Raw genomic sequence first — 25052 nt, 5'->3', positions numbered from 1 at the left:
GCATTATCATATCAAAAAATAAGAAAGTATGATGAGGAGAGCGGGGGCTTAAAGGGAAAGCTACCACACAAAAAATAATCATACCAGCTTAGTGATGATGTTTCACTCACAAGTCTGTAGGTGACTAATTAGCTTCATGTGTTATTGTTTGTTGAGGCGCCGACTTGCTTCGCTTCTTGCCCACAGTTTGGATTCGCTAAGCTTGGAACTGGCAGCGTTTCTGTTACAAATGCAGTGGAAAAAAGCTTTGACTTTCCAGGGCAGATTTCCCTCATTTAAAAGCCTTATCTCACCCTGTGGGTGATCACATCATCAACAAACATTTCATTCAACGTTTAAAGGGGGATATCATTACATTTTCATGGCTTACATTCTCCTTTGCTTTTAGAAATACACATATCTTACACATTTTGTCAAACGATTTTTTCCAGATACAAATTTCCATTTGTGGGGTCCTTTATGTTGAAAATGAATTATAAAATAGAAAACTACTAAAGCCAGGCTTTAAAAATTAAGAAAAAAAAACAGGAGGGAAAAACAGTTGTACTGAACAGAGGTAGGACACAAGAGAAGAAGAGGAGGAAGGAAGGAAGGAAGGAAGGAAGGAAGGAAGGAAGGAAGGAAGGAAGGAAAAAAGGAAGGAAACATGGAAGGAAAAAAGGAAGGNATAAATATATACACAATATATACCATCATCATCATTATCATCATCATCATTCAAGCAATCTCAAAAGAGAAACAGAGGGTAAAAAAAGAATAAAACTCTAGGTTTTCTCAGGAAAGATACGTATTTTAGATAAGCTAAGCTGTAGGGTTTAGACTTAATGCTGTTGCTTTTACAGGAAAATCACATGAAGGTGATGCTATAGGAGTATGGCATTCTAATTGGTGAATATGCACAGAAACCAACCAGGCGGGGGATAAAATGGGGCTATAGCAGAATTAAACTTATTCAAGCTCTGAAGGTGAATATTGTTCTGTGTATTTGCTTCGTCGCCTTCCACATCAGCATCCATGCTGGCCTGAGAGTCATTAGAGTCAAGCTCTAGGACATGTAAGGTTAAGTTAGTGGAAAGATTTTGAATGCTTCAAGTTCAGAATGTCAACACCTCTTAGACGTTCCTCTTCCTCCACGATGATCAGCTCAGTTCTACTTCCTCTTGCGATTAACCTACATTTCTTATTGCACTTTGTGTTTAGTGAAATCCAGATAATGGAAATCCATACTCCATTACCTAGCTATGCTTTTCTGTTTGTTTACATTTCTAAAGGAAAAATACATCACTGTATAGAATAGTTAAGGTTTCGACAGGGTATGGATGCCACATATATTCACTTTCTCTACCTTTGGTATAGTTACCATTTATTTAGCCATTTTGTTCCTGTGGGACAGAAGCAACAGTATCCCAAAGGTCTTTGAAGTGGAGAAAAATAACAGTAGGTGCAAATATTGTTTCTGCTTGCTTGCTTTGACTTTCACACATATACAGAAAACAATTAAAAAGCAAACTTCAAACAGTGTCGAATATCAACAACAATAGTGCAGCATATTATCCAAATTCGGTCATAAAATTATTATCACCATTATAATTACACAAGCTGAGTGCAGATATTTTGTACATGCTTTTAAATTGTCTTCAGTCATCTATATGATAATCAGCTGGGTGAACTTTACAGAAATATCATTATTCCATCAATTTTTTTTCACTTAATCTTTCAGAAATTTGCTCTCCTGTCTTCTGCTACGGTTTAATGGCGCCGACTGTTTATCTTGAGGCATTCAACTTCAAATATTAATCTGACTGCATTCCGATGGGCATCTTCTGACATTTACTTCACAGCAACGCTAGGGTTTCATTTGGGGTTTTAAGGCAAATGTAAAAAGAAGAGTCCAATAACTTAGAAGCACTTTGTCAGATTAGCCCCTGTAGAGTTAGGAACGGGTTTCTAAAATGGGACAACTAAATAGGGAATATATGAATTTAGAAAAAAATAATAATAATAGAGGGAGGTTTACATAGAGCTGTGCATATATAGTGCACAGAAATGTCTACTGTCATCACATGTTCATCCAGGAGGTGCAAATCGTGGAAAGTCAATGACTCAATGCAATCAGCTGGGTTTCCTCTGGTAGAAAACGTTTAACCAGGTTTACTGTATCACTCCATTAAATTGTCTCTGTAAAAACTTGAGAAGAGGTATGTTGACAATTGGCGTTACATAAATAAACTGCATTGAATTGAATTAAACTAAAAACCATTAGAAAGCTTGTTTTTGTTATCTTTCTAGATACACCACTGATATTCTACTGTTTATATCCAACATCAGCAAATAATGTTAATAAATGATATACTATTAATTGTTTAATATATATATATAATAGGTATATAAATTGTCAGAAAACATATCTTTTTTTGCTAAATAAACCTTTATCATGTTGTCCTACTATTAGGACTAATAAACCGAGCAGGGATAACTTTTTTTTTAATGAGGAACTTTAAAAATGTAGGCTTTGAGCAAAATGCTTGATCAAAAACAAAAGTTTAAAGTGGAATAAAATATTAGAAATGATAAATAATTGAGTGTTTAAAAGTAAAACAAAAAAAGAAAATCAATGTAAAAGTAGGATAAAAAGAAATATACATAATTGATAGGAAATATAACAGAATTTACACTGTGTAAAGTGAGTGAAAAGTAAAGAAGAGGAGGTCTGAAGAGCAGATTTAAAATAGTTAAGAAGCCCTTCTTGAAAACAAAACAAATTCCTCATTAACATTAATGTCGAAAACTGTTTTATTCACACCCTGTTATAGTTAACTGCAGGTGTGCCTTACTGTTAAATTTCTTACTTCCTGTAGCATGTTTGCGCTAGTGCTAATGCTAGCTTGTTTTTTGCTAACTAGAACAAAAAGCTGTTTGATTTCTATTCATTTGTTGTAATGAATCACCAAAGATACATTTTTGCGAGGTAATCTGATTATTAAAATACAAAATCGAATCTAATATCGCTGATGATGTAAAGTTTATCTTACGTTAAGCTAGCAAATCGTTAATCTTTCAAAATAAGAGCTTTAGATCCGATGACTTTAAATTTGTTAATATTTAACTAAGCATATGGGCCAGTAACACGTGACTCATCATGTTCAAAGCATTTAGGACTATAACATCACTGTGAGGGTTTAGTCTCATTTGGGGATTCAATGAAAAACAATAGCCATTGGCTCTGCTATGACTTAAAAGCAATTCTCACATTAGTCACTGATGGTCTCAAAAATGAAAGATCCAATCAGGATCCTTATTGGTTTAGACAAATATGAATAGGAAAAACACATAAGAAAGCACACATAGTACCAAGTTTTCTAAACTTCTCATGATGTTTGGAGAAAACAATGAGGCATGGTGGTGGCAGCATCATGCTATGTTGATTTTTCTTTTTCCCTCAGTGGAAACCGGCAGATAGGATAGGGGCAAGGATGAATGTAGCAAAGTACAGAGACATGGTTAAAAAAAAAAACCCCAAAAAACTTGTTTTGTTTTGCAGGAAAACAACCCAGGCGCACAAAAGGAGTGGCTTCAGAACCACTATGTGTGGCTAAGCCAGAGTTTAGACTTGAAACCAGAGCTTGAGCTTCTCTGGAGTGATTTGGCTCTGCACAGACATCTCCCATTCAGCCAGATGGAGCTTGAGGTGTTTGGCCAAGAAGAATGTTTGTGGCATCAAATCCCAGAAAGACTAGAGGAGCTGTAATTGTTGCCATAGATGGATCAACAATTCATTCTTTTTATTTGTAATCAGCTTGCCACCATCTTTAGAAAAATTACTATGATGTGATATTTTTATAGAATTTCAAGGATAGAGATAAGCAGGAATTTCAATCTGCCACTTTTCTAAATTACCATTCAAGAAAGCTGTGCTGCAATGCTATCAGTAGTTTGTATTGTAAAGGAAATCTATGTTTACATCTTTAAACTTTCTTTTTACTGAGAAGAGATCACTCGGAGCTAACGCTTTAATAACACTTCATAATTAAAAAGAAGAGTTTAAGAGAAAATGAAATTTTCATTCCAGTTGTTTTATTTATTTATTTATTTTTGCAATATCTTCTATGAAAGTACAGTGGATTATTGTAAGACTCTTTGCTTGTGGGAAAAATCAGAACCCTTTTACTGCTAGGAAAGGCTGTAGCTGCAGCAACCCTCCAGTTTCTGCAGCAAAGAGACAAAACACACAATAGAGCAACTGAGATTTGGGAAAGATAAAACCTCAAACCAGTCCCATATTGGGTCCAATTTCATGCATACTTGTAGATATCATAATCAAATATAAACATGGAAGTCAAGGCTGGATGCCAAAACCACTGATGAAATTAATAGTGGCTGAAAATGTCATAAAAAAGGCCCTAATTTCATTTATCTGATTTGTAGTTATAGCTGTCAAGAAAAACGGCATGCTTTTTAATTATCACATCTCTGCCTTTAGGCTAGTAGTAGATATTATTCACATGTGCTCAGAGACTCTCCGTTTGTCAGCCTGGAAGTTAATTCCAGGTTACATCAGGGTGTGTTGCAACAGTGCAAGACTAAAGATACAAATCCAATTTCTAATTCACTTTAAGATCTAAAAGTGATTTTTTTTTCACCAGCTCAGCTTAGACACAACATGAAGAACAAGAACAAAGTTTTGACCGACGCTCCAACTGGGAAATATCCTCTAGATCAAGTTAACACAGAATATCTTGTGATGTTGTGTGAAGTAAAACACTTGCAATTACAAGGAGGAAATGTAGATTCTAATGAACTGCACTTCTACTGATGCAGTAGACTCCCACCCCCCCAGCATATTCATATGCACACATTACATCCACAAGCCTTTAACACTGGAAAATAATTTCTACTGCTTCAGGTTTCCCATCAAGTCAGTTAGGTTTTTATTATGTGCAACACTGGGAAAAGCAATTGAGACATTAAATCCAATATACATTTAGCTGAGTTTGCAGTCTCCTCATGTCAGAAATGGTGCAGTGGGTCCGTCATGGCCTTCGACCATAACCTTTGCTGTAGATCATGTCAGGCTGTTGGAAAATCAGCTGCTGATTACTTCGCACCCGAAACTGACGTTTTCTGTGTTGCCATGGCATCAAGGCTGTCGCCCAGGATTTATCACACTTTAACATTGGCAGACTTTGCAGGATAACAGGCGTCAGAGCACATGCACACATTTACACTAAAAAGGGGGAAAAAAAGAGATGTATGCTAGAAAGTCCACAAAAAATATCCGTGTTTGTTCCGGATGCCTGCGCTGGACCTGGACGGCTCCATTTGGCTTCATAAAGCCGGGAGAGAGAAGACCTGTTTCACTGCTTTGTCAACACCATTTCGCATCATGTTGCAGCATTTCGTTGACCTCCTTGACATGGTAATGCTTACTTCTGGCAGCAGGAGGACACCCTGCTCTCCCCTGAGTAACCCGGGTTACATGCTGCCATTTGCTGTTGCGTCTACAGATCTTGTTAACTTCCTCACTCTGGGGCTGGTTTCCCTGATTCCGAGCCCAGAAATGGATATGAGAGGCATTTTCACATGATCTCCACCATAAGTTAGACCATCTGAAAACATATCCCCCTCTCATGACCTCACAGCCTGATTGGCATGCTGCATGCTGCATAAGGATTTTCTTGGCAAACGCTCCCCCAGGGAGAGCATAGATATCCTCTGCTAAAGTATGCTGCTGCAGCCCATGAGTGTGCCTCTGTAGCTGGGGGTTGTTGTGTGGTTAGCTGCCTCTATTAGGCAGAAATCCACCCACTGGTGTGCATATGTGGGTGTAGCCTGTCAGTCTGCTCTGCTCTCTAAGGGTGGAAACACCTGCACTGAGGTATTAAACAAAAGTTTGATTGACAAAAAGCAGGACTTTATGGTCGATGCATTGATACGTTGACTGCTGGCTTGTTTATTCCCAGGCCTCCTGTGTCGCATCACTTGTAGTGAAATCTGCAACCTGGATGATAATGATTTTCCAGGGGGGTGTGACATTTAAAGATCAAGTGTGTGATTGATGAAAGCATTAATTGATCATCTACCTATTTGTTCCTGTACCTGATAAGTGCAGACTGTTATGCAAATCCCCCATGGAACAGAACAGACATCTTTGAATGCAAATTAAGTAGACAGTAAAAGATGGGACTGTTTCCTACTGGGCCCTTTTACGGCCAGCGAGACAGGAAAATAAGGGGTGGGGGGAAGGCGCTGTCCTTTTCGTCCTCACAGAACAAATCTTGAAAGGATTACCCTTGCAACAGTTCTCTTCACGTTCCGCTGAGTTTTCAGCTGCAAAAAGAGGCCTGGTCTCTGCAGAGTGAATCAATATCACGTCTTCAGGACCATTTGAGACTGGAAATAGCAGGTTCTCTTTGCCTCGATGCACAACCAGACCATTCAGCAAGGGGAAGAGGTGTTTGGAACAGAAACGGGCACACACTGATTACACCTCAGCTGTTAAAGCCTTTTTTTTTCTCCAATTCATATGCACTCATATATATTAAAAAGAAAATTCAGCGCTTAGTTCAAATACAACCTAAACTCTTATATTTTGTCTTGTCACAGTAACAAACTACTCTTTACTTTGACCTGCTACATGCTTAAAATAAAGAAAACTAAACCATTAAACATGGACTACACTTTTGTTGGAGGATGGGAATAACATTGTCAACCAATCTTCAAACATTACATGGAGCACACTTCATCTCAACTGATGACTAAAGGAGCACAAACTACAATGAAATAAGCATCATAAACATAAACAAGCCAGTTAATGGTACAAATGTTTAGGGAAGGGTAACAGATTTTTATAGTACAGTAACTCAACAGCAGCAAGAGAAGGTCTTTAAAAAGGTGCAGTGTGTCTGGAAGACTTTAGATAAAGCAAAAGGTTCACGTCTTAGCATGATGCATGGATCAAAGCATATTCAGGTAATGAGAGGCCTGATCAAAGTCCAGATATAGTTCAACTGAAGGTAGGACTTGCGGACTGATGTTCATGGGTTCTACATCCAAACAGACTGAGCTCTTTCACAAGTGAAAGGGTAAATATTTCCCGCTGTGTAGGGCTGGTAGAGGCATACCCCTTCACCTCCTACTCCAAAAAACTTGCAGCTAAAATTTAGGCAAAACACAAATGCATGCCACAGTTTTAAGATTTCTATTCGCAAAATATTTTAAACCATTTCTCCCACTTTAGAGTCATGCAGTACTTTAAGTTGGTCTAAAACAAGCTTCAAAAATAGGTTTGGTTTCAGTGTGACACGATAAGAAAATGTGCAGTTGGGTGGGAAATGAATGTTTTACCAGCGCACTATATGCATTGCTCCAGGAGTGAGGACCCTTGCAGCAGCGGTGCAGCAACATCTCCACACTCCATTTCTCTCTAAACGTGGGGCCACGCACCACCACACAAAATCCACAAATCTTGTACGATTTGCTGAAGTTGTCCCACATAAAAATAGGTCAGGGGGAGACGTTTATTCCTCGCTACTTCATCAGCCGCGGCTCATAAAAATGTCAGCATGTTCCCCCCAATAATATTCCTCCCCTCGCTATTATGTGCCATTTAAAGGCGACCTCGTTCCTGCCTCCTTGTCAGCCTGCGCTACTTTTTACACAGCTGTCAGCGGCAAGCACTGGGCTTCCTTCTCTGCCATCCTCATGTGATGGGAGGGGGAAAAATATACAAAGTGTGCCCCCGCTTGGCGTTGTGTCACTCCTACCCTTGTGTGCTGTTTACTTTATGAGCTTTTCAGTATGCTCAGAGGGGCGAAGTTATTACAGTGTGAGCTCTGTGTCTCAACTTAGGTGCAGAAGATGCTTTCGTAGCATGACAGGTTGTTTTGCTGAAGCAAGACTTTTATTTGCTCTCTCTGAGAGCCAACATTGACATTTTAGTTATTTATGGCAATTTGAGAAAAGTTTTAAGGCTAAATCATCCATTTTTCTGTATTTAAAGATTGGCTTTTTTTGCTTTCGATTAAACTACTGCACCTTTTATAAGCACTGTAAGAGGGTCCCCCAGAAGGCTTCAACCTGCATAATATAATCACTTGAACTGTCACTTATGCTCTGATACATTGTGGCTCACCTGCAAAGCTGTGATCTGATCTCCAAGGTCTTAGTTCTATGACATTCCACATCCCTGACAGCGTCTCAGGATTCATCAAATGGATCTCATCTTATCCTCTCGTCTTGTCTGTGTCATAAGTAAAAGAAGCAGCAGAGAGAGGAGAGAGAAAATCAATAGCGAGGCAAGGCACATCCTTGCTGAGGCTCTGGGCCCAATCATCCCTTCCTATTGGCGATACGATCCAGAGAGATATCAGTGTAATTCTTATGAGGCCCCTGAACTGCTAGTCTAGACTTTCATCCTTCTGTACACAAACATAAAAGCGTTGGCATTATCATATCAAAAAATAAGAAAGTATGATGAGGAGAGCGGGGGCTTAAAGGGAAAGCTACCACACAAAAAATAATCATACCAGCTTAGTGATGATGTTTCACTCACAAGTCTGTAGGTGACTAATTAGCTTCATGTGTTATTGTTTGTTGAGGCGCCGACTTGCTTCGCTTCTTGCCCACAGTTTGGATTCGCTAAGCTTGGAACTGGCAGCGTTTCTGTTACAAATGCAGTGGAAAAAAGCTTTGACTTTCCAGGGCAGATTTCCCTCATTTAAAAGCCTTATCTCACCCTGTGGGTGATCACATCATCAACAAACATTTCATTCAACGTTTAAAGGGGGATATCATTACATTTTCATGGCTTACATTCTCCTTTGCTTTTAGAAATACACATATCTTACACATTTTGTCAAACGATTTTTTCCAGATACAAATTTCCATTTGTGGGGTCCTTTATGTTGAAAATGAATTATAAAATAGAAAACTACTAAAGCCAGGCTTTAAAAATTAAGAAAAAAAAACAGGAGGGAAAAACAGTTGTACTGAACAGAGGTAGGACACAAGAGAAGAAGAGGAGGAAGGAAGGAAGGAAGGAAGGAAGGAAGGAAGGAAGGAAGGAAGGAAGGAAAAAAGGAAGGAAACATGGAAGGAAAAAAGGAAGGNGAAGGAAGGAAGGAAGGAAGGAAGGAAGGAAGGAAGGAAGGAAGGAAGGATAGAGGCTTGGAACAAAGTGAGTTACGAAACCAGGCAATCAAGAAGAACAAAAAAGAAAGAAGGAAACAAAGGCAGAACACATAATGTGTGCGAAGGAGTCAGAATAAAAGGTAGGAGGGAAGGTAATAAGGTAGGAAGGAAAAAGATAGGAAGGAAGATAAAAAGGAATGAATAAATTACTCTTGTCTCAAGAAAACCTCAATCTAATTCTATTCATATTCAGACTGTGTATGAATGCTAGAAATAACTCACCTTTCTACTTTTGTCCTTCTTCTTTAGGTCTGGTAACCTAAATTCAAGTCAAATGGAGTCATTCCTGGTGTTCCTGATAGTGCTTGGTGTGGCGGTGAAGGCGCACAAAGTTCAGATCTGCCCTAAGCGCTGCGTCTGCCAGATGCTGAATCCTAACCTGGCGACTTTGTGCGACAAGAAGGGGCTGCTGTTTGTGCCCCCTAGCATCGACAGGCACACGGTGGAGATGCGGCTCGGCGATAACTTTGTAACCAACATAAAACGCAAAGACTTTGCCAACATGACCAAGCTGGTGGACCTGACCCTCTCTCGTAACACCATTGGGTCTATTGCACCGTATGCCTTCAGAGATCTGGAGAACCTCCGAGCCCTTCACTTGGACAGCAACAGGCTAACCCGCATCACCAATGACACCTTCAGCGGCATGTCTAAACTCCACCACCTCATTCTCAACAACAACCAGCTCACGCACATCCACATTGGGGCCTTCAATGACCTAACCGCCCTGGAAGAGCTGGACTTATCCTACAACAACTTGGAAAGTGCCCCCTGGATAGCCATTCAGAGAATGTCCAACCTCCATACGCTTAACTTAGACCACAACATGCTCAGCTTGATTCCAGAGGGCACCTTCTCTGGACTGCAGAAGCTTAAAAGGCTGGATGTAACATCCAACAAGCTTCAGAAGCTCCCACCTGACCCTGTTTTCCAAAGAGCAGGTGTCTTGGCAACCTCCGGGATAATGGGCCCGTCTTCGTTCGCGCTGAGCTTCGGTGGCAACCCGCTGAGGTGTAACTGCGAGCTGCTTTGGCTTCGAAGGCTGCAGAGGGAGGATGATCTGGAGACCTGTGCTTCCCCACAGCACCTGGCTGGGCGGTATTTCTGGACTGTGTCAGAGGAAGAGTTCCTGTGTGAGCCGCCTCTTATCACCAGACACTCACAGGTATAATCTCCAAATTGAATTTTTCACTGTTAAGACAAAACCCGCTCTACTGTTACAGTCCCTCTGCCAAAAAGGGCTGCAGCTAATCTAAGGGGCCACATTAGGCTCTCCAGTAACTGCTACAGCAAGGATAAGCCTCTAAGCACCAGGATTCACAGACAAACTGCTGGGTTGACATTGTCAAATGTCTACCAAACTGTTGGTCTGTTATAAGGTCATTAAAGAAGGTTCTTATCAGAGGACTGGATAATAGATTATTATGTATTACGGACATATTTATTGTTGATTAAAGCTCTTGGCTTCCGTTGTTGGGAAACTGAGCAAGAGTTCCAAAAACCCATATATGATAGTTTTCACTTTTTCTATGAAAAGGACAAATGTCAGTGTATGTATTTAGATTTCATTCAACAGACCAAGTGAAAAGTTAGACTGAAGGCATATTATTGTGCTTGTAAGATCTCAAGGTCTGTGCAAGAATTTCATTTGATGTCCTCCGATGATTTCCATCCAATCTGAGTGATGCTGATATGCTTAGCAGTATACTTTTACAAACCTAGTCTCTATAAGTGCAATGTTGTTAGAGCATCAAAATTTTACATCTATATATAAATATATATTAAATTCCACAGTGTTATTACAACAACTGGAATGAGATATACACTATGCAGAGAGTTCATTTAACACTAATTCAGAGTGGGACCAAACTTGCTTAATACTGGAAAATTTTGGCTGTAAAAAGACATGCATCTGGCTGTTGTCAGGTTAGTAAAAAGTATCTATTTAGGGGTAATCATTACTCATGCAAACCACATTTTTTAGATTATTTACAAAGTTTTTACACCATGTAGTCCTTTATTTCTTTTTTTTTAAGCTATGCACTATTTTTCTGTCTAATATTTATACATTGTTGCTTGTGAAAAAGGTTTTAAAATTAACAAATCAACTTTAGGCTGACTGAAATATCATGGTTATCAGTTTAGATCCTATAGGCCATTGGTAACAGAAACATCAATGTTAAATCTTTCTTTATAAAAAGCATACTCACTTCGTCTACCTTTTAAACCCTCTTCTTTAGGAGCTGCGAGCTTTAGAAGGTCAGAGTGTGACTCTTCGCTGCAAAGCCAGGGGTGACCCCGACCCAATCATCCACTGGATCGCCCCCGACGGACGCCTGATGTCCAACTCCTCCAGAGCCACGGTCCACACAGACGGGACGTTGGAGATCCTCATCAGCACCGTCAAAGACTCAGGTCTGTTTGCCAATCTCTTGTGGCTGCGCCTGTGATGTTGACAGAACGAAATGACATGTTTGCTTGTGCCACACCAAAGCCTAAAGATGAAGTATGTTTGTGCACTGCTGAAATGGTGGAGACGGATAAAAGAAAAGGAAGCGTGACTTACTTTCTGCTAAGAACAGTAGAACATCATAACCTAGTTTAAAGAACCCATCTCCTCTTTATGGAGTTTTTTTTTTCCCTGTCTTTTAGTCCTACATGGTTGTATATAGCTTATGTAATTAAAAAATCCCAAATTAGACACAAAGGGAGTAGTTGCTAGACCCAACAAGAGACACAGTGGTGCTGAGCTGCCAGAAAGCTTTGTCACATCACCCTGACACACAGAGATGCCAGGTTTGGTAGTAAGTAAATAATGTATAGGCTGTCTTTAAAGGTTTAGCTAATTATCTTAACAAACAGAGGAGATCTGATTTGTTCTGTGACTCTATGGAGAAAGTATTTCAGTATTTCTTTTGATATAAAATGATGTAGGCAGATCTTTCTATACCTTTATATGAATTTGCATGGTAAGTGGGCATTTTCTTATCTCAGAAATAAAAAAACTAACAAATCCATTTGAACAAATCTGCTATATACTTTCTGAAGTCACAATTTAATGTTTTGATCTGTCTTCAAACTGATTGGACAGTAAGAATTAAAGCTGGCCATTCAGAGAGATTGTTAAGTTGCATTTTTAGTTGCTGTTGTTTCGCATTGCTGTTTTGATATAGTTCTAAACTTTTACAGTGGACACATAAAGTAAAATAAAGCCAGATCAAATTACAGACAGCCCCTCATAATGAGACCATATTTCTATATTTTCTATATAAATTTTTCTCTTCATCTAATAATAACAAGGCTGCAAGGGTGACATAGTAAACATACTGTAGCGTAGCCTTGGTGAAATATATTTGATTGGTTTAAGCAAGAAAATGAGATTAGTTCTATATTATATCAAATTATTCTTGTAATTACCTTAACATGAAGGATTAATTAATTACCTCCTTATTCAGCTTTCATTTAGACATTAAAAGGGAGAGAGAAGAAAATAAGATATCTATCTTCTCCCAGGATTTACAGTAATCCATTGGGAAAAGAGAATAGAAGGTACCATCCTTCAACTCCTAGATGCTGATCCAATCAACACCCCTGCATTAATGGACTCCTTACCAGAGCTGAATGGCAGGCCTGTTGGAGCAGAGATTGCATCAAATGGCTGCTGGATGGGATCCCTGACTGGATTTATAGGGAAGTGGTTAGGGCATTGCACTTGGAATCCTGAGGTTCTGAGTTCAAACCCCACTCCCAGAAACTGCCACTCTGGGTCCCTGAGCAAGACCCTTAACCCCACACTGCTCCCCGGGCGCCACACAATGGCAGCCCACTGCTCCACAAGGGGATGGGTTGAATGCAGAGAGTTGATTTCGTTGCTCTGTGCTTGTGACAATGTAATGACAATAAAAACCGCTGGAAAAAATGTGTGCATTCTCATTTTGTAGAGAAAAATTCTGTCTAACATCAAACCGCAAGCCAAAAATAAAACCCACAATAGATCAACCAGAGTATGTTTTCTGTGAAAACAACAACAAACATTTATTAAGGGATGAGAAAGCTTAAAGCTCCTCATGCCAACTGTTAAATACGGTGGAGCATTGGTATCAGGCCACCAGCTGCAAGGTATTAAAAGATGCCTTGGTTTGGTCTGATGTGTGGCTGTTTATTTTGTTTAAGAAGTGGGCAGGTTTCTCCTCATGTACAGGGTTTCTTGCAGCAAAATTTTGAATTCTCAAAGAGAAACCTGGTGTATCCTGGATTATTTAGGTTAATCCTGCAATGTTTACTGTTCATTTGTTTATTCTTGAATAAAAATACTAAAGGCTTAAACTATGATGGCTGAGATGCACATGCTGCACACACAAAAATGAGCGCTATAGGAAGAAACTAACCAACCGTCCAGAAGCTGATTTTGGTATAATGACATTATAGTGGTGTTTATTGTAGGAAAACTGTACAACAGTCTGTGTTTTGTTTTCTGTGTTTTATAAAACAACTTATTATCTTTTAGAAAACCTCTTCAATGAGTAAATTGGCATTTCATATGTGCTAAATCTTTCAATTTGCTAAAGTTGGCAGGGAAACAAGGAGACTGTAGAGATAACAGGAAATTAAGACGTATGTTGCTGCAGCACTTATCCTTAATAGAACCTGTATTTCTCACACGAGTTAAATTCAACGATGCTACTTTTGTATGTCTCAACCAATTGGATTTGTCTTTGTCCACCTAGTTTTAATGTCTATGTCAAATTTTGCTTTTCTTATTACATGGCCAAATATTGAGAACAGATGATTTCATAAGGTGTTTTTAATATCTCTTACCAGCTATTCACAAACTGCTCAAAACAGAATTCAAAAAACATTTTTATTTCTTCTGTTCCACAAACTCTTATTTTAACAGGCCTATAATTTCACAAGGTTGAGTTACTGGTGTAAACTATTTTACTGCCTAGAGGTTTCAACTTGAGAAATAGCTTAGAATTGAAAAATAAATTAAAAAAGCTTGTTTGCTTAAAAAGAAGTCTAGCAATTTGCAAAGGCATATTTTGACTTGTAAACAAGAAACATGAGTCAGATGATGGCAGTGAAACACTCTTAGTGGAATATTTGTTGAAATGGAACCTAATTAAAACCCCAAATTACCCTTTCCCTGTCATTTTAAAGAAAAAGTAAACAGTCAGTACAAAGAGCACACAAACGCTTTCCAACTGCATACCTTCCACGGTAAGACTGAGAGGGGATGCTTAATGTTGCATTTGGGTTGGAACTCTCTTATTATTTTATTCTATTCTATTCTATTCTATTCTATTTCTATTTGTATCTTGGGATTAGATAAGCAAGGCTTCTAGTTGTAGTTGCACATAGTTTTTTAGCTCCTGGTTGAATTTTCACTTTGCTCTTAGAGCTATTTTGGTTGACCTGCCTCATCTTGATGTTAATTATGAATCCTCTTTTGTTTCACTGTTGTTCTACAGTTGTAAAAACGAGCTTTATAAAGGTTGCAGAGGATGGATGTTAATGGATTATTATTTCTACAGTTCTAACATATTCCTTTTGAAGATATTTTTCCATTTGAGATCCTTAAAGATGTTATATTTAAATTATTTATGGGTAGGGTAATAACCAGGCCTGTATTTTGCTTTTAAAATTAAGCTCAGCTTTGGAAACAATGTAATTTAATCCCACTTAATTCATGATTTAACTAGGGGGCACATTGCTTCTTAATTACTTAATTAGGACCAGGTCAGTTTGGATGGTTCTTTTCCCTTGATGAACAAAATCATAATTAGAAAATTGCCTTTTGTATTATTTTCTCAAAGCTCATCATGAAACTTTTAGACTGAGGTAAAAACAAAACATTAAGACACAGGATTCAATTGAAGACATAAATATAAGCATGATGTACGTCAGCTCTTAAAATCTTCCATTTCACTCATTTTGGAGAACTGCCTGAATTTATAAATTGGGCACACAACAGTCTTTTTTTTCTGAATGCGGAGCATGGGCATGACATTTAAAAAGGTCCGATTTGTAGAAAGAAAAAAAAAAAGGTGCAGTGTTCCCTAGTTTCATAGAAAAGCTGAATTTTGTCACAAAAAAAAACAAAGCGTAACCTCAAAGTTATGCTTTGTTTTGAATGCTTCTTGAAATGTTCTGGTTCATGCTGAGACGATTGTGGCTCAATGGGAAGACGGATCGTGCTATAAACATTCTTAACACCGATCTGTGTATCGGTGGATGAATGTGTGCATGTTAAGGTGCTTTGAATGGCTGGCATGATAAGCACTGTTTGAATGTGGTTCATTTGCCACACTTACAAACTAAAGGTTCCCTCTCCTGTTATCTTGTGAGACTCCCTGGTATTCCACTCGATTCCGCCCTTGAAGGTTTCCTATATCAGCCCTAATGAGTTTTCCCCAACAATATTCAAGTCTAATCTTTTTTAATTTAGTCGTCTCCCCAAAGAAGACTTAGACTTGGGATTATTCCTTCAGGGAAATTCTGGTTCGGGTAGCTTATATAGAGTACAAAGGGTTAAAGCAAGATGCTATTAACGATAAAAATACAACAGACTATATAAAAAGAGTGTATATAGTACAAAAAAGCATAAAAAAAGAAAAAAGTTGTAATGTCCTGGAATATATCCCTTAGATATAAAAATATCTGCACAGTAGAGAGCCAAGTGAAGACTACACAGTAGTTTACTTGGGTAAGTGCAGTTGCACTTCAGAAATGTACTGACCATTTAAATACCGGTAAGTGGAAATTATACAGACTACATAGTAGTTGGATTATTGCACTTGTTCTGAAGAGATGTACAGACCTTATAACTAGCTAAAAAACTACACAGGCTACTCAGTAGTTGGCATGGGTTATTGCACCGTGAGAGCGTAGAATGTTGCACATGATTGACAATAGGTAATGTTTTGCATAAGATGTCCAAGGAGGGGGGTGCTGAGCCTTGTCCCTCTTCCTATCACCTCCTCTTTCCACCAAGTGATGAGTTGTACAGCTTGATGGCTTAGGGAACAAAGGAGTTCAGCAGTCTGTTGGTCCTTTATAAAGGTTGCAGAGAGATGGATTAGTCTAGCATCCTCCAAATGTAAGAGCGACACAGATATCTATTTCCTCTTTGCATAAAGATCTTTATTTACTTTTTTCTAGATATAATAGTATGAATTGGGGAACATGTTTTTCTGGCATTATGATACTTATCTTGACATGTGCTGGAGGGCCAACCCACCTATGAGGTTACAGTCATTTGCTATTATGTCTTTTTTTCCTACTTGCTTTGACTCTGTTTTATTTTCCTATATTTTAATCATGTAAAGCACTTTCCATTGTCTTTGTACTGAATTGTACTATAGAAATAAATTTGCCTTGCCTTGCTTTGCCTTTGTGTGTAGGTGTTTTTTAGAAAGATTTAGATACAGTACTTCATCTGTGTTAATCCTTAGTAATGTATTTTCCTACACCCCAGATAAGATTTGAATGCAAAAAAAAGTAAATAAAAGAGATGTAGCTCAGCGTAATTATTAAGATTTTTAGGGTTTCAGCTTGATCAGCTGCCTCAATTCCTGTATGTGGAAGGCTTGTCCATAACTCGGGTTTATCAGGCTTAGATGTTGAAAGAGTTAAGCAGAACCCGGGAAGTTTTATTTATATTACTCACTGCATGACCTGTGATGATTAAAAAATCTTTAGTATGTGTGGAGAAACAGCTTTAACTTACTATGCAGGTGGTTTTAGATAAAAGAGACTGGAGAAAAGCTGCTGGTTATCAAATCCCCATCAGCTGTGAGTTCATGTTGCCACGGTGAGGTTAAACGCAGCGCTGCTTCTGACTCAGATTTTTTTTTTTTAAATCACCAAAGGTCCGTCCTGCTCTGCAGCTGCTAACTGAGAAACTCTGCTAATGATTCACATTTGTGCTAAAAAGGAGGCATCCACTAACACATTTCGGTGGCATTAAAACGGCAAAGTAGGGTTTTAAAAAGCAGCCTCTGCTCCTTATTTTTAATGGATTCTGTGAGATTTTCTGTCACATGGAGGCTTCTGGTGCAAAAGGTGTTAGTCTGTTGGCTGGTGTGAAAGACCTTTTTGTGACATGTCTCACATAGAATGCATGTGAAGGTAAATCTGTTCAGCCTTTATTACTCCAGCTTTAGATGAAGGTTTTGCTTTTTAGAAATTTTAGTCACACTTAAAGTTAGGAGTTCATTTAAGCATGCATTTTTGTTTCCTCCTTTTTCATCTGTATTTAAAGGATCAGTATCCGCCAGACTGTAGGAGAGTTACAGACTCCTCTATAACACTTAAATTTCATCACCTAGAAAGTCATTTAAAGTCATATAAAGATGCTCATCTTTCCTACATTACAGAATAATCAAAAGTTGCTTCAATTAACTTTCAAATTAAACAAAAACCTTTATTACAAAGTATATCAATCTACATTCACTAATCGGGTTTTAATCATAGTCTGTTATGTCTAAATCCCCCTTGGCTTCTGTTTCAGGTTCCTTCACCTGTGTGGCGTCCAACCCGGCCGGGGAGGCCCAGCAGACGGTGGATCTGCTCATCACTAAACTCCCCCACATTACCAACGACACCATCGCCGAGCAGGAGCCGGACCCCGGATCTTCAGATATCGCCACTGTGACCAAGACGGGGGCCGAGGCGGGAGGGGTGCCGATGGGGAACGCAAAGACAAGTCAGGAGAAGAAGGTTGTAATCGCAGAGGCCACCTCTACCTCGGCCCTGGTCAAGTTCAACTTTCACAGGAGCATTCCTGGAATCCGCATGTTTCAGATCCAGTATAATGGCACCTATGATGACTCGCTGGTATACAGGTAAGCAGACAGATTAATCCGGATGCATGGTAACTGATAATGCAGTAGAACCGGCTGATTTCCCTGTATTGAGGAAATCTTGAGCTCTTCCTAACCCGCTGACTCTTACCTATCCTCTGTGTAAATGCATAATTCTCTTTGGATGTTAGGTCATTAAGAGCTGGACCTGAATGTTTGCATAGTATCACTTAATCCCATCAGGAAGGCTAATGCACAGCACATGAATTCATCTCCTTCGACTCCTAATCCCCCTTGTGTATTATTTACTACATGCAAGGCCTTGATAATGCCTAATCAACAAAATCAAAACAGAATGTCAGCACTAAGCTGCAGACCCAGGGGAAGATGAAAGAGCCGTCTTCCACTGTTTTACAAAGAGCGTCAGATGCTTCACACAAGCCTGTCTGAAGAAGCACAGCACAGAGTTTACTTTCATCCCTGCCTGCTCACTGTTAATCACTGAGATATGTTAGGATCATTGCACCTACTCTTTTTCCCAGATGAACTTCAGGTCAGCAGCACATATGGTCCTTCAGCGGTAGCTGCTACATAGAAGTGTTCTGTGCTCCCTAGCAGCTTTTTACCTGTGATATTGTTGAAACAATAAATCAAATGTCAACAACAGCTTGTGTTTAGAAAGATCTAAAGTAGCCCCCTGAGAAATGAGCGATTTTATCTAAACAACATTAAGCTGAATAATCGGTTTTCCTGCAGAATGATCCCCCCAACCACTAAGAACATCCTGGTGAACAACCTGGCGGCAGGCACGCAGTACGATCTGTGCGTTTTGGCCATCTACGACGACCAGGTCACCTCGCTGACCGCCACCAGGGTGATAGGCTGCGTCCACTTCACCACCGAGCAGCAGTACCTCAGGTGCCACTTCATGCAGTCCCAGTTCCTTGGCGGGACCATCGTAGTCATCATTGGAGGGATTATCGTGGCGTCTGTGCTCGCTTTCATCATCTTCCTCATTGTGCGTTACCGAGTGTGTAACCAAGGTGAAGCAGACAAGGTTAGTATTGCAGCTTTTGAGTTTTCATTGCTTTCATATTTCCTTACCTTCATAAACCACTTCACATCTTCCCCGTTTTTTCATATCAAAGCCAAGACCTTCAATTAAATTTATGTAAGAGACCAGTAAAAAAAAAAATCATCATTGTGAAGCAGAAGGAAATGATTCATGGTTTATTTGTTGCCTTTAAAAATAAAAATGTGACGAGTGTATTTGTATATAAGGTGACGTGGCTAATATAATAAATAAATAACAAATTAATTATTTCAATGTGTCATTAACTTATTGAAACTGGTAATAAATACATTATTTATTAGATATATAATTAATTATATGGCCCTCAGTTTAAATATATACATTGCATTTTAAGATGTGAATACATCATAATTTTTCCTGATTCAATAAATGATTTCATCTACCTGGGATGAAGAATTATGAGGCGGGTCTGAATCCTACTCCATAGAAACCCTGACATCCAATTGGCTGTTTGTTGCTGAGCAAGATAAAACTTCTTTCTGCTTTTTTTTCATTCTAATGTCAACATTTTGGCCAGTAAGTATGTTACTAAAAAGTGTTGCCATTTATTTACAGCACATTGGCTGAGTAATTACAGCCTATTTACCCATAGTCTGGTCTCTGCAAAGTGTGAGCTGACATGAGCTGGCAAATAAGCTTCAAATAAAATGCAACGCATTTCTGAAGTTATTTCAACCCTTTCCAGTGATAATATTGACTTACTAGTAAAAAAAGGAAGGATAAAAAAACCCAGAAAGAATTTCACTTCTTTTGCTCAGTTAGAGGCAGCCAATCAGATGTCAGGGTTACTGCGAATGTGGCCCTAGTCCCGCCTCTTGGACTTTGATGGATGTGTGACTATTTACATTAACTTATAGAGTATTCCAGCACAGGAGCATGAAATAATTTATCAAATAATAATATAATTATACTTACTTCCTAAAATCAATATATTTAATTGAGGTCCTTATATTTAATTATGCATTGGTGACATAAATTTTGCATTTATTTCCAGTTTTCATAAATGAATGATGCATCAAAAAATATTTCATATGGCATTTATTTATTGAATTATGGCACTCATCACCCTCCATTTACTTGTGTTTAGTCCTCTTGAGTCAATACTTTGGGTTCAGTTACAACCGTTAGCCTTTTTTTTCAATAGCTACTTTGCATATCTAAAGCCCTTTTTTTTTCTAAATTCAAGCTTAGTGGGATTGGATGAAAAACATTAGTCAACATTAGTTTTAAAACATTCCTAGAGTTTAATCTGGATTTAAACAAACATATCAGAAAGTTCAGAATTTTTCATATTTTACCTCTTTACATATTGTATAGAATAAAAAGGTTTTAATCTTAATTTATCTCTCTATCACTGCTATAAGGTGAGTTTAATACAAAACGCGAATGAGATGCATTTTACGTATCATTGACCTGTTGGTCAATTGGCATTTTGCCCGCTCTCCTGCAAACAGTTCACAGTGACGAAATTTCACCCAGCTCTCTTTAGCACATCATTAAATAGGAGCTACATCTATCTATATCCTCTTGTCTGTTCAACCTAATGGTGGACGATGATTTTACTGAGCGAGTCACAGTACTCTATATAATATGGAAAACCAAACAACAGCATTGGCATCCTTAGTTCCTCCAGATCTACTTCCAGTTCATCCAGTTTGCCTGCTCCAGGTGTTGCAGCTGGATTCAGGACCCAGTTTCAGCACCTTCTCACTTGCTTTGAGGATGGATCCCCCTCTGAAGTTTTTGAAAGAAAGCATCTTTTACCACACATCACAACCACATCCAGACACTGACTCAAATTGACAGAACATTTCGGATTATTGAATTCCAGCTAAATTTTTTATTCAGTTTTTTTCCTGCATCTACCATTCCTATTCACAGTGTCAATCTGTTTTATAGCCATTGCTCAAAACTCGTCATTCATATCACAGACTGTTAATTCTCAGCGCCTTCGCTTTTGGGATGAGACACTTTTAAAGGAGTATTTCCACAGGATGATGCTGCCAACACCATGGTTTTTATAGTAGGGATGTCATGTGGGTTATGAATCAGATTAGAAGTAATATTTCTGTTTCGAGTGGTGCTGTAACTCCTGGATGACATGTGGAAAACTGAAAACATGACTGAAGTGTCTTCCAGCTGAGCTGTAAATCTTAGCAGTTGTAAAATTGTCTTTCAATGGATTACAAATATCTCTATGAGATGTTCTATACTTATGTTATGATAAAGTGAAACCACAATCCTCTCTGAGCTTGTTAGAACAGAAACCACAGATTAATGGTCACTACCTAGCTTGTTTATACTGGAGGAGGCTCTGGAACAACCTCTCACATGAATGCAGACGCATAGTGGGAGCCTCCACACAGCAAGTGTTACCAAAAAAAATGGCATCTGACTTTTTAGAGTTAGAGACATGCAGTGTGTTCCAGCATAAAATAGCAAATCAGTGAGGACTTCAAAGACCAGTTACATTTATACTAAAATAAAATCATGTGGTCAATTGGCTGTACTTGATTTTAATTAGGGGTGATAGAGGAAATATGGCTAAAATGCAATGTATTCTTTTTTAGATTTTCATTGTTACACACTACTTTGTGTTGCTCCATCATATGAAAACCTTATATAATATTCAGCATGGTAGCAGCAAAACAAAATCTGAAGGAAGCACAAAAAAGAATACTTTTGTTAAGCAATGTGCTGCCTTTAAAATCATTGTGTTTACTTGTCAACATGTTTCCCTTCTCTCTTGTATTTATCTCATGTCCAATCAGGCACTGGAGATGGGGGATATCCGTTCGCTGAGCAGCGATGGTCAGCTACAGGGCTGTGGGATCCCTAAGTCCCTCTCCAAACAGGTTCTGCGTCCAGAGAAGAATGACAAGGAATGCCTCAGAGTTGCCCTCCCACCTCCAGAGCCAACCAAGCAACGACCTCCTGTTTCTCTACCAACCACCAAACCTTCGGTTCCCGACTGCACGGTGTCGTCGTCTGCAGGCAGCCATAGCTGGCACCCGGCCTCCCCAGGAGCGCCGAGGCCCAAGCGCTCCGGAGCTCCACAGAAACCCCCAGAGGCCCGTCGAGCTGAAGCCCAGACAGAGGTTGAGCTCAACAACATGAACCGCAATAACTCCTCAGAGGTCAAAATGGCCAATACCATCGGTCTCCCAGGGCCCGGCCAACCCCAGAAATGGACTGCTGCTCCAAGAGGCCCCCGACCCCACCACGCTTCCCGGCATTACATGACTGTGCCTGCAGGAGGTGTGAGAGTGAACCGCAGGCACTCCCTTAATGCAGACTCGTACAGAGAGCGCTGCTATGTGGCCTACCCCAAAGTTGGGGCCAGCCTGCGCTCCAAGCGCAGCCTGTCGATGAGCGGAGAGCTTCCGCAGCTCGAGAGCACAACAAACATCCATCGAGCCAGGGACAAACTATCCAGGTCTGAGTGGCTGCTGGAGAGCACTTTATGATTTCAACTTTACAACCTGAGTGTTCTGTTTTTCCCAGACTAGATTGGATGTCCGCCGTGGAAGAGAGTGCAAACTTTCTGCCTTGTTTGAGCTCCTCACCGAGGGACCTGTGGAAAACAGGCACACAGGATCAGGGGTCAATGGTTCATTTGTTTTCTACCTTATAACCTATCAGAGTCTTCTTTATATCAACTTCAATGAAAGGCACAACAATGTATAAACGACGTCATGTACAAAAATGTTTAGTTGTGTGAGATACCATATATCTCAGTGCAACCATAAGTGTTCATGTGGTTTTGAATGCGGTAATCTGAACATACTGTATAATAAGAGCATCATACAGGGGATCGGGTCATTATACTGCCTGAGCTGACAGAATATCTGAAGACTTTGAACATTCAGGCGTCTTGTCTTTAACTCCACCTACAGATGGAGATATGTCTTAATTACTTTTTTGGGAGGCGGGGTTCCAGAAGTTAGGAATGTACTTTACAACCCGGAAGTGCGGGAACAGAATGTAGTAGACAAGAGAACGCTCCAGCTCCTCATCCCTCCCAGATCCAGCACAATGCAGCATTTCTTTTTTTCCCCATTTCTCGTGGCACAAGTCGACTCGAGCTAATACTGCCCTCCGGTTTGAATCGATACATTTTTATCACATAATTACATAAAGACTCCGCTCGGATAGGATTCCTGTCATGACTGATTCGAGCGGCAATTTGAACCAGCACTGGTGGCATGACAGGTGCTGCAACTAATCTGATATTACGTGTGGGTGAGATCCAGAGGAATGGTTCATTTCCATATTTTATACTCGCAGACGTTTATCTTGTCACGCCGATAAACCGTTGTAAATTAACTTGTCAATGTAAGAGAAGGGATTATAATCACGAGAACGGGAGGCCGACCGCTCTTGATTTTGCTGTTGTTTCTGTTTGATGTTTATCAATATAAATAAACCAGTGATAAAAGAAAGATTGATCTTTTCTTTTTCAGCTTTTCCTCTGAGCTTCACCACAAATGAAATCTGTGAGGATCATTTAGAAAAGAACAACAAAAAAAACTCCCTTTGTTGCTGCTTGCAGAAGTGCTTACAATTTGGGACTTTCTGTCATCTTTCAGCAGCTTAATTCCCGCCTCTCTGCAAGTGGTGGACCTCTGACAGATCCCAGAAGTCTCGTGTTTGTTCAGAGAGAGCAGGGAGGCTGATGATGAAAAGAGGCTTCGCCAGTCATCGGGGACGCCTCTCGCTTGCAGATCTTCTAGCTCATCTAACAGCCCTGTGTCTGCTCTTGCTGAAGCCAGCTTCTGCAGAAACCTGCAGCAGAAGAGGTTAAACACAGCTTCCCGCAGTGGGAACCTGTTCAGGGCTCATTGTACAGCGAGAGTGGAAGGACTGAAGGTGTGCTATGCTTTATCCTTTGGAACAGGATATCTGTGTTTTGGTGGCTGTGTGCTTCAGGGTTGATTTTATATATGCTGGAATACCACAAACATCAGCTTTTTTTTTAGAAGTGAAACCTTCCAGGATCAGCTGCTTAGTCTCTAAGTGTAAGATGTGAATTAATTCCTGTCATCTAAACTGGATGCATTCATCATTTCTTGCTCATTACAGGCGATTAAAATGCTGAGAAGCTTAGGCTAAGGCCTTGGTTCAGTTTGCTGGCAGGAGCCAAAGGTGTTTGTTAATAATAGATGCTTTTCTGGAGTGGAACAGAGTGGCAGAGGTGTGTGTTTTGGTGTGGGGGGGGGGAGCAGAAAGGCATAAATGGAAGGTTTTGTGAAACAAATACATTGAGGAGGGTGGGAGGCTGAGACACAGGGGTTGAGGATGAAGATGCAGGAGTGTGCAGCAGATAACTCAGAGATTTAGAGAGACAAGAGAAAATGCAGAGCTGGGGTGCGGAGGATCAGAAAATAGCTACTTTTGTATAGCAGTCCTACAGCCTCTTTTTCTTAGGTATTCAATGCACCTTCTCTGAGATGGTGAGCATGTGGAGGAGGCTTCAGCGAGGTGAGAGCCCTCAACTGGAGGTCAGCCGGCAGGCATAGCAGAGTGTAACCCTGCAGCAACATCAAAACCACATGGTTTCCTTCATCAGAGTGCAAGAGCTTGACCCACTTTCTAACCCCATTGTAATGTGTCACCAGGCCCCTGAGCGGCCTCTCCCCTCCTGGTACACCCTCATGACCCCACGCTGTAGTCAGTCTACTTTCCTGCACCATGCTGACAGCTGAAAGCTCCTGTCATGTCTTTTTTGTGGAACTACAAACACAATTTAAAATCCCCGGCAAAATACAGTCTTGGCTCGTCCCCTGGTTAAATGTTGAGCTAGGTCCACTGCTTTATTGACTTTGAGTTTGTCAGCTTCTGTCACTTTAAAACTCAATGTATGGACCTTGTGTTGTGCAAGAAACCCTAACCGAAGCATTTTTAAAGGTTAATTAAAGGACTCTGACAAAACACAGCTTAAGGTACACCAAGGTTTAAAAAATTGT

The 25052-nt window shown here is 39.8% G+C and overlaps 1 protein-coding gene across 1 annotated transcript in view; it reads left to right on the top strand.

Moving 5' to 3' along the window:
• The window catches only part of lrfn5 (leucine rich repeat and fibronectin type III domain containing 5), a 31782-nt gene extending 8270 nt beyond the window's left edge, over positions 1-23512 (top strand). The window contains exons 2-6 of the mRNA XM_015384457.1: positions 9439-10354; positions 11430-11604; positions 17702-18035; positions 18750-19050; positions 21858-23512. Of these exons, the coding sequence (XP_015239943.1) occupies positions 9464-10354; positions 11430-11604; positions 17702-18035; positions 18750-19050; positions 21858-22553 (2397 nt within the window). The 5' untranslated portion in view covers positions 9439-9463 and the 3' untranslated portion in view covers positions 22554-23512. The remainder of the gene's footprint in view (positions 1-9438; positions 10355-11429; positions 11605-17701; positions 18036-18749; positions 19051-21857) is intronic.
• Positions 23513-25052: the final 1540 nt, after the last annotated feature.

This window comes from Cyprinodon variegatus, unplaced genomic scaffold (assembly GCF_000732505.1).
Source record: "Cyprinodon variegatus isolate N-32 unplaced genomic scaffold, C_variegatus-1.0 Scaffold313, whole genome shotgun sequence".
Taxonomy (NCBI): Eukaryota; Metazoa; Chordata; class Actinopteri; order Cyprinodontiformes; family Cyprinodontidae; genus Cyprinodon; species Cyprinodon variegatus.
Note: the sequence above shows the minus strand (reverse complement) of the source record. Positions and strands in the feature narration are given on the sequence as shown.